The sequence below is a fragment of the Vulpes vulpes genome, chromosome 16 (genome assembly GCF_048418805.1).
Source record: "Vulpes vulpes isolate BD-2025 chromosome 16, VulVul3, whole genome shotgun sequence".
Taxonomy (NCBI): Eukaryota; Metazoa; Chordata; class Mammalia; order Carnivora; family Canidae; genus Vulpes; species Vulpes vulpes.
This window is the reverse complement of record NC_132795.1, coordinates 91604327-91618733: the sequence shown is the minus strand read 5'-3', so window position 1 is coordinate 91618733 and position 14407 is coordinate 91604327. Positions and strand designations below refer to the sequence as shown.

At 34.5% G+C, this 14407-nt stretch overlaps 1 protein-coding gene across 7 annotated transcripts in view; it reads left to right on the top strand.

Annotated features, from left to right (window-relative positions):
• Positions 1 to 14407, top strand: part of WDPCP (WD repeat containing planar cell polarity effector) — a 448174-nt gene that overhangs the window by 248271 nt on the left and 185496 nt on the right. For all 7 annotated transcript variants that reach the window (XM_072743082.1, XM_025992718.2, XM_072743081.1 and 4 more), the window contains one exon: positions 514 to 577. In XM_072743082.1, the coding sequence (XP_072599183.1) occupies positions 514 to 577 (64 nt within the window). The remainder of the gene's footprint in view (positions 1 to 513; positions 578 to 14407) is intronic.

The window sequence follows — 14407 nt, the reverse complement described above, 5'->3', positions numbered from 1 at the left end:
AAAATATTTAGAAACCATTTATTTCATCATTTTAGAACAGCCTAGGATGTATTTTCTCCAAAACTCACAAATAGGACTTTTGTAATCATACAAGCGACTTCTCACCTTTTACCTAAGAAACACAAAAGTATAATTCTTTGATTTGTTAATTACTTTTATCCTGCTATATTCTCCATATCCCCATACTTTTCTCCGATAAAACACGATAAAGTTAAAAATTATGAGAGACCTATTTCCTAGGTCAGCCTTTCTCTGTATTCAGCAGCACCTACTCTGGGCTAAGCTTATCCTTGAAAGTTGCATTGGAGGCCTCTATAGGCTCTTTGCCTCAGCTCCTTGTAAGTGCATTAACATTCACACGCAGAAAATCCCAGCAGGCAAATTCCCTATTGCTTGAAAATATTTTTCCCAACGAAGAACAAAAACAATAATACATAAATATATTAAACAAGCAGCTCTCTCCTTTGTGGTTTGTTCACAACTAACATATAACATTTCTTTTTTTCCTTTCAGGTACCAGAGATTTGAAAAGGCATTTCTGTTAGCTGTTGACATTGGTGCTCGTGACCTGTTTATGGTGAGTCATTCCCAAAGATGATTTTGTGCCTTCAGTTCTAAGGCTGAGTAAGTTGTCAGCTTTTGTGACCATTAAAAAGGATTAGTGTCATTTGTGCCTTACACACATGGTGGGAAAGCATTATTCCATCTTGGCTTGCAGCTTTGCCTTCATGAAACTGGTCAATAGCCATCTAGTCTCTTTTGACTTGTTGACATTTTCCTTGCCAGGGCCCAAAGGATATTTTATGTTTTCTAAGAATGTATAATTCTTGAACTTTTTTCTTCACGTACCTTGATATAAGGGGATGACACCTTTCTATCTAATAAGCTTTAATGTCTTCTTAATCCATTCTCTGAAGTACAGCTACAGAAGCTAGGACATAAGGCAAAATACGTGCCATAGATTTTGAATATGCTCAGTTTGTCCCTTAGATTTTAGTGTGAAGTAACAAATTATGAATGTTCTCACTTATATTTTTTAATTAACCACAGTTCACAGTAGATGCAAGGGGTTATAAATTCACATACACTTTAGTCATCCATTTATTAGCTAACAGTAAAATTGGCCAGTTTCTTACAGATCCTTGTGCTCTGTATCAGTTTCTTATAAGATCTTTTACCACAATGTCACAGTGAGATCAGATGTTCCTTTTCTGGTTTCCTAGCATATTCTCCATTAGAAACTTCACTGTTATCAAAGAAACAGTTAAGCAAATTTCTTGAAAACAAAAAAAATTCTGGAAGTCTCTTTTACCTGAATCTTCTGCACAATGAAGACATTTTTGTAGCTTAAATTAAGCTTTGATGGTTTAGATGTTAAAATGGATTTATGGCTTTAGGTCACTTGTCTTTGGAATGAGTTTGTTGTTCAAATTCTAAGTTTCCATCATTCAATTATATTGTGCTTTCATTAATTATGAAATAATCTTTGTAATCATGAAAAAAATCTTTGTAATTCCTTCAAAAGTATGACCCTTCTGTTATTTATCTTCTGTATTTTGTATTTTGTTCTGTCAAATTGAACAGGCATATTCATATATAGAGGGATGGTTTTACTCTGACTAATATTTGTGCATATTGAGATCACAGTGTCAGAAATTAGAATACTTTTTAGATTTTTTGATCCCACTGACTTTCTCTTTATCTCTACCTTTTCACCTCTGCCACAATTCACTCTAGTAAAGGTAGATTGTCTTCATATTTCTTTACTTGTAAAGTTTTGGGGTCTTAGTGGGGATAATGTACTGAAAGACTTCATAAACTGGTAAGTAGTATACAGATATCATGTGTCACTACTGCTAAGACAGAAAAAAACTATTATTATTATTATTATTATTATTATTATTATTATTATTATTACATGACCATGTAAGAAATAATGAAGACCTGAAACAGAGCCTGAATTATACAAATGTAAAGGACAGGACATTTTGTAAGCAAAATCAATACAGTTCAGCAATACCTTAGACGAAAATAAAATATTTTGATTGTAAGATAAATAATACTATAATAGAAAGTAAACAATACCATAAAATATAGAGAACAAAAGTAAAAGCCACTTAAATTCTTCCAGTCTAGAAATGAACATCCTTTTTTAAATTTTATTAAAGTTCGATTTGCCAACATATAGTATAACACCCAGTGCTCATCCCATCAATTGCCCCCCTCAGTGCCCATCACCCAGTCACACCATCCCCCTGCCTGTCTCCCCTTCCACTACTCCTTGTTCGTTTCCCAGAGTTAGGCGTCTCTCATATTTTGTCACCCTCTCTAATTTTTCCCACGAAATGAACATCCTTTAAAATACCTTTCTATGTGAATATATGCTTTTTGTTTATAACTTGAGGTTTTAAATTCAACAATATAACACAGTTTTCCATATCAGTAAATATAAGTCTATATCATTTCTTTAACATTTACATTGTACTCCATTTTGTGGTTGGTACTGTGATAAAAACAGGCATGCAGATCAACGGATAGAATAAAGGGTCCAGAACTGAACCCATGCGTATAGAGTCAACTAGTCTTCGACCAAGAACACACAATGGGGAGAGGATAGTCTTTTCAATAAGTAGTGGTAGGAAAATTGGATGTCCACATGCAAAAGAATGAACCTGGACCTTACACCCCTCACAAAAACTAACTAAAAATTAATTCAAGACTTAAATATAAGACCTGAAAACATAAAACTCCTAGAAGAAAACATCAAGAATAAGCTTCTTGACATTAGTCTTGGCAATTTGGGGGGTGGGGTGGGGCGAGGTGGAGGGTGAGGATAAGACAACAAAAGCATAGGCCACAAAAACTAAAATACAAGTGGGACTAGGGGCACCTGGGTGGCTCAGTCAGTTGAGTATCTTATTCTTAATCTTGGCTCAGGTCTTGATCTCATGGTTGTGGGTTCAAGGCTCACATTGGGCATGGAGTCTACCTAAAAAAAAGAAAAAGAAAGAAAAATAAAATAAGTGGGACTACATTAAACTAAAAAGCTTCTGCATAGCAAAGGAAATAGTCAAAATAATGAAATGGCAATCTACGAAGGGGAGAAAATATTTGAAAATCATGTATTTGATAAGGGGTTAATATCCAAATATAGGAGGAACTAATACAACTCAATAACAACAACAACAAATCAAATAATTCAATTGAAAAATAAACAAAGGATCTGAAAATACATTTTTCCAAAGAGAACATCCAACAAGTACATGAGAAGGTACTCAACATCACTATTCATCTGGGAGGTTCAAACCAAAACCGCAATTTGATAACACCTCATACCTGTTAAGATGCCTTTTATCAAAAAAGAGATTACAAAGGTTGACAACGATGTGGAGTAAAGGAAACCCTTGTTCACTGTTGGTGGGAGTGTAAATTGGTACAGCCACTATGGAAAACAATATGGAGGTTCCTCAAAAACAAAACAAAACAAAACTACTACATGACCCAGCAATCCCACTTATGGATAAAGATCCAGAGGAAACAAATCAGTATTTGAAGAAGTATCTATCCATGTCTACTGCAGCATTATTCACAATAGCTAAGATGGGGAAACAACCTAAGTGTCCATTGACAGATGAAGGGAATCTTGGCATTTGCTGTATCATTGATGTACCTGGAGGGCATTACACTAAGAAAAATAAGCCAGATAGAGAAAGACAAATACTGTATGGCATCAGTTCTATATGGAATCTTAATAAATAAAACCCAATTTCATAGAAATATAGAATAAAATGGTAGTTGCCAGGGGCTCGTTAGTGCTCTTTGTGCCACTTTAAAAATCTTACTGCCTCAAGGTCTTGAAAAAATTTTTAAGGTTTCGTTTTTAAATAATTTCTACACCCAGCATGGGGCTTGAAGTCACACCCCCCTCCCAGATCAAGATCTTGATCTTGATCTTGCATGCTGTACTGACTAAGCCAGATGCCCCCAAATTCTTTTTATTTTGCAGAATTTGTATTTTTAATGTTAACTTTTAAGCCTACAATCTACCTCTGTGGAGATTCAGAAAAAAAAAAAAAAAAGAAATACCATATGATCCAATAATTCTGCTACTGGATATTTACCCAAAGAAAATGAAAACACTAATTGGAAAAGATATATGCACCCCTATGTGTATTGCAGCATTCTTTACAATAGTTAAGATACAGAAGCACCCCAAGTATCCATCCATAGACGAAAGGATAAATAACATGTACTATCTATCTATCTATCTATCTATCTATCTATCTATCTATCTACACACACACACAATGGAATGTTAGCCATAAAAAAAGAAATCTTGTCATTTGTGACAACATGATGGACCTAGGGGATGTTATGCTAAATGAAATAAGTCAGACAGAGAAAGACAAATACAATATTATTTCACTTATATGTGGAAGCTAAAAATAAAAACAAGTGAATAGACAGCAAAAAGAAACAAATAGGCTCATAAATAAAGAGAACAAAATGGTGGTCATCAAAGTAGAGGGGTATAGGAGGATGGGCAAAGTACATGAAGGGGATTAAGAACTACAACCTTACAAATATAAGTTAGGAATATGAAAAGTACAACATAGAGAATAGAGTCAATAATATTGTAATAACGTATTTGACAAATGTAACTACACTTGTCATGGTAATCATTGCATAACGTATAGATTTGTCGAACTGCTATGTTGTACAACTGCAAATAATGTAATACTGTATGTCAACTGTAATTCAATAAAAATAAACCAATCAAAAGCCCATATAAATGTGTATATCTACTGCTACACTTGGTCCTTAACTGCCTTACTTTATAAATATTTATATTCAATAGTGTAAGTCTTCCAAGTTTGTTTAAATGTGTTGTTCTTATGCTAATTTGTGATAGATGCTTAAGTCATGGATTTTTCAGCTTCTGTTTCCTAATGTATGCATTCAAGGGTATAATTTCCATTTAAGCATGACTTTGATTGCATTCTGACAATTTTATGTGTATTTTTCATTGTCATTCAGTTCAACATATTTCTAACATTCTGTTGGGAATTCTTCTTTGCTTTAGATTTCTTAAAAGTTTATTTCCTAATTTCAAACAACATTTTCTAGGGAAACACACACACACACACACACCTTAACCTGTTCTGTATTATATCAACCCTTTGAAATTTATTGAAATTCCCTTACGGCTCATTATATGGTCAGTGGCAAGATTTCCATGTACATTTTTTTTAAGATTTTTATTTATTTAATCATGAAAGACACAGAGAGAGACACAGGCAGAGGGAGAAGCAGGCTCCATGCAGGGAGCCAGATGTGGAACTCAATCCTGGACCTCCGGGATCACGCCCTGGGCTGAAGGTGGCACTAAACTGCCGAGCTACCTGGGCTGCCTGATTTCCATGTACATTGAAGAGAATGTGCAGTCTACAGTTCACTGTTGAATGCAGTGTTCTATATAAATCAAGTTTGTTAGTCATGTTTTTCAGTTCTTCTATATCCTCACTGAGACTGGTGTTTTAAAATTTTCCTTTATAATTGTCGACTTACCTTTTTTGTTTTATTTAACGTTGTGTGGTTAGGTGCATGCCAATTTAGAACTGTTATATTTTCTTTGTATATTGAGCCTTCATCATTATGAAACATTCTTCTATTTTCTAGTAATGCTTCTTGCCTTAAAACCTACTACATTCATCTCAAAGTATACCTACACCAGTTTTATTTTGGTTTGTATTTGCTTCACATATCATGTATCCATGTCCCCTTATGTAAGTTATATCTTTTATAAGCAACATATATTTGTATATTTATAATCAGCTGTCACAACCTTTGTCTTTTAATTTGATTATTTAATTGAATTATAATATAAATAATACAATTGTATTTGTCCTACTCTCTTTCTTTTCTATTTTCCCACCTATTCTATGTCCTTTTATCTAACTATCCTTGCTCTTTTTTATGTTAACTATGTTATTCCATTTTTCCCTTGTATTAGCTTATTAATTACATTTTTCCTCTAATTTTTTCTCTTGACTACTGTGCTTTTGGTGGATCTTTCTATTTTTGTTTTGAGGTCATTTGGTCTTATGTCTTTGTTCTTTTTTTTAATTGAATGTTGGACATAGCATTTTAAAAATGTGATAATTTGAGGCTATGTATGATGTTGTTTTTACTTTTGCTTCTGGCAGGTCGTTAGGGTAGGGGTTAAATGATACATTAATCCATTCTGGGATTGAGTTTATTTGAAGATGAGTTTCAGTCTAAGAGCTGGCTTATTTCTACTTTATACTTACATCAAGAATGTAGCCCCTCAGGAGTCTAGTTGGAAGCCCTGCTTGTTCAGCAGACCCTGACGTATAACTTGGTAGCCTTAGTCCATTGACTCTTACCTAAAGCTCTGTGGCAGTTTCTCAACTTCTTAAACGCTACTTCCTTTCTTTTTCTTTTTTTTTTAAGATTTTATTTATTTACTCATGAGAGATCAGAGAGAGAGAAATAGGCAGAGACACAGGCAGAGGGAGAAGCAGGCTTCATGCAGGGGGCCTGACGTGGGACTCTATCCGGGGTCTCCAGGATCACGCCTGGGCTGAAGGCGGTGCTAAACTGCTGAGCCACCTGGGCTGCCCTAAACACTACTTTCTGTTAAGTTTCTCACCCCCTTGGCCGCCAATTACATATTGGCAAATGCTTTGAAAAGCAAAAGCAGCACCAAATGTCAGACTTACCTCTTTGTGCTTTACTTCTGTCTAGAATCTTGGTCCTTCAGATACTTGCTGTCTTGGTACTTCTCCAGTGTCTTCAAACAGAATTTTAAAAATTATTTTATCCAGCTGCTCTAGTGCTCTCAGCAAGAGTACTGGTTTGATATATCCTTATCTGGATTACTGGAATCAGAAATTCTGCAGAATATTTTTGGGAGGTGAGTGAAGTGTTAAAAATTGGCACTAGCTGCTTTTCAATTCTGGATAACCCCCTGCAGTGTGCTATTACATTTGAACTATTGATCACTAAGAGCCTTACATCTCACAAATTCTACTTTAAAGCATGACATCTGTTTTATACCCAAAATGGAGCAAATGGAATTTTATAAGATATATATGAGGATTTATTGTTTAATTATAGTAAAAGCACTAAAAAAAGAAAACCAAACACAAAAACCTAAATTTTTAGAATTTTAACTTTTCAAAAAAGTAAAAAAAAAAAAAATTCTCAGCCCTTCTTGATGAAAAATTGTATTAGTCTTATAAGGTTAATAATGCAGATCTTTCCTTCTGATAATAGCAGAAGATATTTGTGTTTATGCTTGCTTAAATTTATAGTCTGTCTTTCTTGAGGGTATGCCAAGTGTTTTATGATTATCAGCAACAAAATCATTACATCTCACAGAATTAAAGCAGTTAGCTTTTCTTGATCATTATACCAGATAATGCCTTATATGATGGTATATTATATCAGTATAACATATACATTTTATAAATTACCTTATTTAATTTTCATAATAATCCTAACCAATAGAATTATTATACCTACCTTATAGTTGATAAAACTGTTTATAAGGAAAACTTAGAATTGTGAGTCAAATTCAGGTGTGTTTGACTCTAAAGTTCACGCTATTTCTATTTATACCAAACTACGAATATAAACTAAAAATTTGGAAGTTTTTTCAAAGCTCAGTGATTTATGACTTGATGACTCCCCATAACTAAATTCAAAAAACTATTTTTTTCTTTTTATTCTTTACCAGAATTCAAAAGTTATCAGTAAGAATGTTTATTGCAGAATGACATCAGATCTAGCTTGATTTACAGAACCCTAGTTTTATTTAGAATATTATTCATCCAGATTAAGATGAATTAATCTTTAATCTGTAATAATAGGAAGTGTACAGTAAATATAGAAAGGACCAGAGAAAAATAACACCAAATTCCCATTTCCCTATTTTTCATTCTTGGCTCCAGGAAGAATACTTTCATATGTTTAGTGATAGTTTTCTTAAAGACAGGTGTGGTATATGCCAAACATATTGATCAATCTACCAGACTATAAGTCTGCTCTTGGAGAACCCATCTGCATCTTGGGAGATACAAAGAAGAGTTGTTCCTTAAAGTACATATGAACTGATAGGTATGACACTCTTTAAAGTGTGTCCCCAATTTCCTGTCCTTCAAAAAAAAAAATTACCTTCTCATTGGTCCATATGGTTCATTTCCTACCAAAACTCAAGCAAAAAGGAATAATTATATAATCAATATTTGCTCAACTCCTTTAAAATATTACTGGTCAGAGAAAAGGATTTTCCACTTCCAGCTAATGGACAAATTTGTTTTCAGACTTGCCCACCCACTCTAAACTACTATAAAAGTGAGCAAAATATGACAACTCTATTTAGACATTGGACGGTAAGCCCTGCAAGACTTTGCTTCTTAAAAAATGGGGAATACACAGAAGTCTTTCTCTGTAATTCTGAGAGCAGAGACCAGTGATGTCTCTCAATTGGAGAGCCAGAGTTAAGAGTTTAGAATTCAGAGATGATGAGTGATCTAGAATTTGTTGGGCAGGATACCAGAATTGGAAAATCTGTGTGAAGAGTAGAGACTCAGATGTCTACAAGGTGGTTCCTCTGATCGCCAATGGAAAGCTAAGCCTCAAGAACACAATGCCTACCAAAGAGTCACTACTGTGAAACTGAGAACTAAATGGAGAGGTTTCATTATTTTGAGAGACACTGGAATTCTGGATCAAAGTGAAGCAACCTCATCGGGCATTTGTATGAAACCCCAGACGTGCCGTGTTTGATGATAAAGGTCATATCCCAGAACTATGTACAAAACTGAAAGAGATCTGCCTTTAAAAATCACAAAACTGGGGTCCCTGGGTGGTGCAGCGGTTTAGTGCCTGCCTTTGGCCCGGGGCGGGATCCTGGAGACCCGGGATCGAATCCCACGTCGGGCTCCCGGTGCATGGAGCCTGCTTCTCCCTCTGCCTATGTCTCTGCTTCTCTCTCTTTCTGTGTGTGACTATCATAAATAAATAAAAATTTAAAAAAAATTAAAAATCACAAAACTAACTTGACAGGATCAGAAGAATCCACCACTAATTTAATGCCCTTCTAGTACAAAAATCAACATCCTTTAAAGAAAGACAGTATTACCCAAACTCCTTATAATATGATGTCCCCTATACATAGCACACAATAACACATTACTAGACATTTCACATGTCTAGTAATGAATGAACCAGGAAAAGAACCAGGAAAATTTGATGTATAATGAAGAGGAAAAGAAGCTAAAGGTAACAGATCCTGAGAGGACCCAGATATTGAAAAATGAGGGCAAAAAATTTTTGAGCAACTGTTAAGGTCAAGAAAGGAAAAGATGAACATAAATGTTTGAATATATAGAGATTCTCAGCAGAGATAAGAAAACTGTTTTTAAGGGGGCAAAAGAAATTCTAGAACTGAAAAATGTAAAATCTGAAATGAAAAATTCCCTGGATAGGTTTAGCAAAAGATTGTAATAAAGGGTCAGTGGAAAGACATCAAGACAGATAAGTTGAAATCATCCAATCTTAATAAAAGGAAGGGAAAATATTATAAAATTTAATAAAGACTAAGGGACGCCTGGATGGCTTAGCAGTTGAGCGTCTGCCTTCAGCTCAGGACATGATCCCAGGTCCTGGGATCGAGTCCCGCATCGGGCTCCCTGTGGGGAGCCTCTTGTGTCTCTGCCTCTTTCTCTGTGTCTCTCATGAATAAATAAATCTTTTAAAAATTAGTAAAGGCTAAATAACTCATGAAACCAAAATTAAGTGGTCTAAAATACATATCATTGGTGGAAAACCAATATAGTTCCAAGAAGTTCAGTGAACTCCAAATAGACAAAGCAACACTCAGGCATACCACATATTGGCACAGCTTATCCAAACTATTGACAAACAATGATGAAGTGAAAAATCTTAAAAATACCCAGAAAATAAACAAACAAAAAAGGACATAGAAGGACCAACTAATATGAATTATGGCTGACCTCTCAATAGAAAAATGATGCCAAAAGATAATATCACATCTTTAATGTACTGAAAAATAACTCACAATACAAAATTTTATATCCAGTGAAAATTACCTTAAAATGGTGAAATTAAGACACTTGTGAAAAGTGGCACAATATTAATTCTAAGTAGACTGTGATAAATTAACACTGTATTATAGTGCCTAGAGGATTGTCTCAAAAATTTATATGGATATGCAGCTTAAAAAAGTCAATAGAGGAAATTAAAAAAAAAAAGTATAAAATACTCAACCCAAAAGAGAGTAAGACAAGAAGGAAGGTAGAAAACAAATAGCAAGATGGTATACTTAAATCTAAACATTTATAATTATATTAAATTCAAATTAATGGGACATTCCCATTAAAATGTAGATTGGATTTGTTTTTAAGTCTGAGTTTGTCAAACTGGATAAAAAGCAAGACTTACTTATATTCTGTCTGTAAGAGAAACATTATAGCTATTATGACACAATTGTAAAAAGATACAACATGCAAAGCATAGGTACCAAAGTAGATTTCAGAACAAAGGAATTAATACAAGATATAAAGAGAGAGAGGAAAAATAGACAATGTAGTAATTCACAGAATAAGTAGTACAAAAATATCCATAAGGATATAGAATAGATGAACCTATCCACCAATTTGACCTGACATTTTTTTAAACCTATATTCAACAACTTGAGAATGTGCATTCTTTCCAAATGCACGTGGAATATTCACTAAACATAGATTATGTGCTATGTCCATAAAATAAAGCACAGTACACTTTAGAAAACTGAACTATGACAGCAAAGGGGTTAAATTACAATTCAATGACCTTCAAATTATCAACAAAGTCCCCATATACTTACATATTAAACAGTATTTCTCTAAAAGTCTCATAGGTCAAAGAAGAAATCAAGAGAATTTAGGAAGTATTTTGAATTGAACTTTATCAAAATATGTGGGATGATTATAATCAGTTGTATAAGTTTCTTTTGAGTCCATAATGGTATAAGTAAGTACATAAATAAATAAATAAACTCAACTAATAAATGTAAAAGGAACGATAGAATGACAAAATCACAATTTGGCAGACATCATAGAAATAATGGAGTAGGGCAAGAATAATTAATGGATGCTGTAACTGTGAAAGTTTCCTGAAATACAAGGTATTTACATTGTTCAAAATATTTCCTCATGAAGTATGTGTTATTTACAAAAGGAAAAAAGAGTAACTTTACAGTGGAGAAGGCTGATAGACATCATGTTAATTAAGTGATCAAAATACCATCATTAATAATAGAACAAATCAAACTAATTTGCTATCTTATATACTACAGTAAGAACACAACAGCCCTTCTGTGGTATTCCTGCCAAAAAGGGCATAACTGGCATCTAATCCTGAGGAAATGACAGTTGAACCCAAATTGAGGGACATTATAAAACTAACCTATACTATTCAAAAATATGCCAAATTCATGTAAATGAAAGAAAGACTACAGAATTTATGTATAGTCAAGGAGTCTAAAGAGATCACAACTAAATCCATCAAGAAATTTATCTTTGTGATATGAAGAACATTACTGGAACAATTGGTCCAATTTCAGTCATTTAAGCTAGAGTGTTATCAGTGCTAACCTTATGATTTTGATGACTTGATTGTGGTTATATAGGAGAATATCCTAAATAGTAGGAAATAGGCACTAAAGTATTCAAAAGTACGTTGGCAACTTCCTCTCAAATAATTCAGAAAGAGAAATCCTCGTCCTGTATTTCAAACTTCTCTATAACTCAGAGATTGCTTAAGAATTTTTTTTTTTTTTTTAAAGAAAGAAAGAGTCTCGTCACAGCTCTGGACTCTTTATTGTCCATGTTTTTCTAGGTAGAAGCAGTGTGGTTTGGGGGTCTGTTTCTGTTGGTCACAGAAATCCTGCTTTTAATTTTTTGTCTTTGGGGTCTTACTCCGCTTTTGAAAATTCAGGTAACGTCTCCAACCTAATTATTACTGTGGCATAAAACCACTCATTTGCCACCCAAGTTTGTTTCTTTGGCCCCATGTTGGATAGCATGAAGATGAGTATGCCTTCTGAACATTCTCATGTTGGCATCCCTAATTACCTTGGCCATTGGCACAGGACCAGTTGGAATGTCAAGTGTGTGCCGTTTGATAATGCTATAAAAAGACCTATAGCTGCTGCTCTCCAGCCATCTGTGCCTTCCCTTGGCATGACACTATTGGGTAGTTTGTCTTTCATTGGCATGATTTCTGTAGTGTGCCTTACATCTGCCACTCCTAGGCACTTGCTTGGTGATCAAGTTGACACAAAATTGCTTCTTTGGCACTGTTTTTATATAGAGGAGTTTTATACCTGCTAACTTCTGAAACAAGAATTACCATTTATTACATACAATATAATTGTAATTTTAAGTATTATGACTGTAGATGTTTTTGGCTTCTACTGACTCAGACTTAGCCATTTGGACTTCCAATTTCAGTTTTCCCAGACAGAAGTCTTCACTCTGAAGAATTAACTTCTAAGTGAAATGTACCTCTTCTGTTTTAAGACACTGGATTGCGTGCATACATCAACCTCTCCCTCCTGTGCCAAATCTCTAGAAATGATGAAACGTGTGTGTTTGTGTTTAAAATTTATAACTGGAATTCAAAACAAGAATGCATGATGGACCAGAAGCTGTGAGGAATCCACTGAAAGCTGTAAAGCAGACAAAATCAGATTGAAAAAGAAAGCAGAAACCTGAATGTCAAGAAAATACTGCTCCCAAAGTTGGAAAAAGCACCACAAGTTCTCCATTGCCTATGGAAGGAGATAACTAGGAATTGGAAAAATGTTCCTTGGCAAGCAAGGATGAATAATCAGGGTGCAGTAGGGTGCATGAGAGGAGAAAAGTCAAAATAAATAAATACTAATTATCCCAGGTACTATTAGAAAAGTAAGTTGAAATGAGTATATTAAGAATTTAAGACTATACACAAGAAAAATAGGAGTAGATGGTGGTATGGAATAAATTGTGTCTTCATGCCCTCCCAAATCCATATGTTGAAGCTCTAATGCTCAGTGTGACTGTACTTGGAGATAGGCCATTAAAGTGGATCCCTAATGCAATATGAGGGTGTCTTTATAAAAAAGAAGAGTCACCAGGGATGCATATGCACAGAGGAAAGGCCATGAGAGTTTACAGCAAGAAGGTGGCTATCTGCAAGCCAGGGAGAGAGGCCTCAGGAAAAACCAAACCTGTCAACAGCTTGATCTTGGAATTCTAACTTCCCAAATTGTGAAAAGATACATTTCTGTTGTTGAAAGCACCCAGCCTGTGGTATTTTATTATGACAACACTATAAGATTAACACAAGTAGCATAACCTTAGAACCTGTAAATAGGACAAATAGAAGAAAGAAAGATTGATAAATTATTAAAAAACAAATAGGAAATAATCAAAAGGAAATCATTAATGACATAGTATATAGAAAGCAAAAAGCTGTCAAGAATGGTCAATAATTATAATGTGAATGAATGAAGTTTACCTGTTGAAAATCAGAGACCATAAGATTGGATTTTTAAAGTATACAGATATATGTTACATATAGAAAAACCCTCCAAACCCAAAGTTACATAGAAAAGTTCAAATGGAAAAAGACACACAAATAAATGCTGCTAGAACTAAGTATCAGACAAAATATATGAAACCAAAAAGATTAAAGAAGGAAAAGAGTGAGGTACTTTAAAAATAGGTCCCAATATTTGATCTTTGATTTAATATATCTCTTTTCAAAAGTTGGTACCTTACCCTGTGATCCCCATAAATGTGAGCTGGACTTAGTAACTCACTTCAGTTATGACTTCTGGAACTAGGTAATATAATGTGTTGTGGCTTCCTTTTTGATCCCTTTGCCTCTGAGCACTTGCTCTGCAGGAAGCTAGTTGCCAGGTCATTAGGACATTCAGGCAACCTCATGGAGCGGTCTATGCAGTGACGTGCCAACTATCTTGTGAAAAACCTCCTGCCAAAAACATGTGAGTGAGCCACCTATCTAAGAAGTAGGTCTTTCACCCACAAACTTTCAGATGACTACAGCTCTGGTCAGCATCTTGACTGCTACCTCATGACAGGCACTGAGTCAGAATCATCCAGTTAAGTCGTCCTATATTCTTGACCTTCAGAGATTGTGACATAATCACTGTTTATTGTTTTAAGCTGCTAGTTTTAGGGGTAGTTTGTTATGCAGCAGTAGGCAACTAATTCAAAGAGATCCTTCATAATTATGTAGTTGACAATAGAAGTAACGCATCACATAGGTGTAGCACTATTCATTTAACTACAGAGCTCCAAAAGGTTTTTGT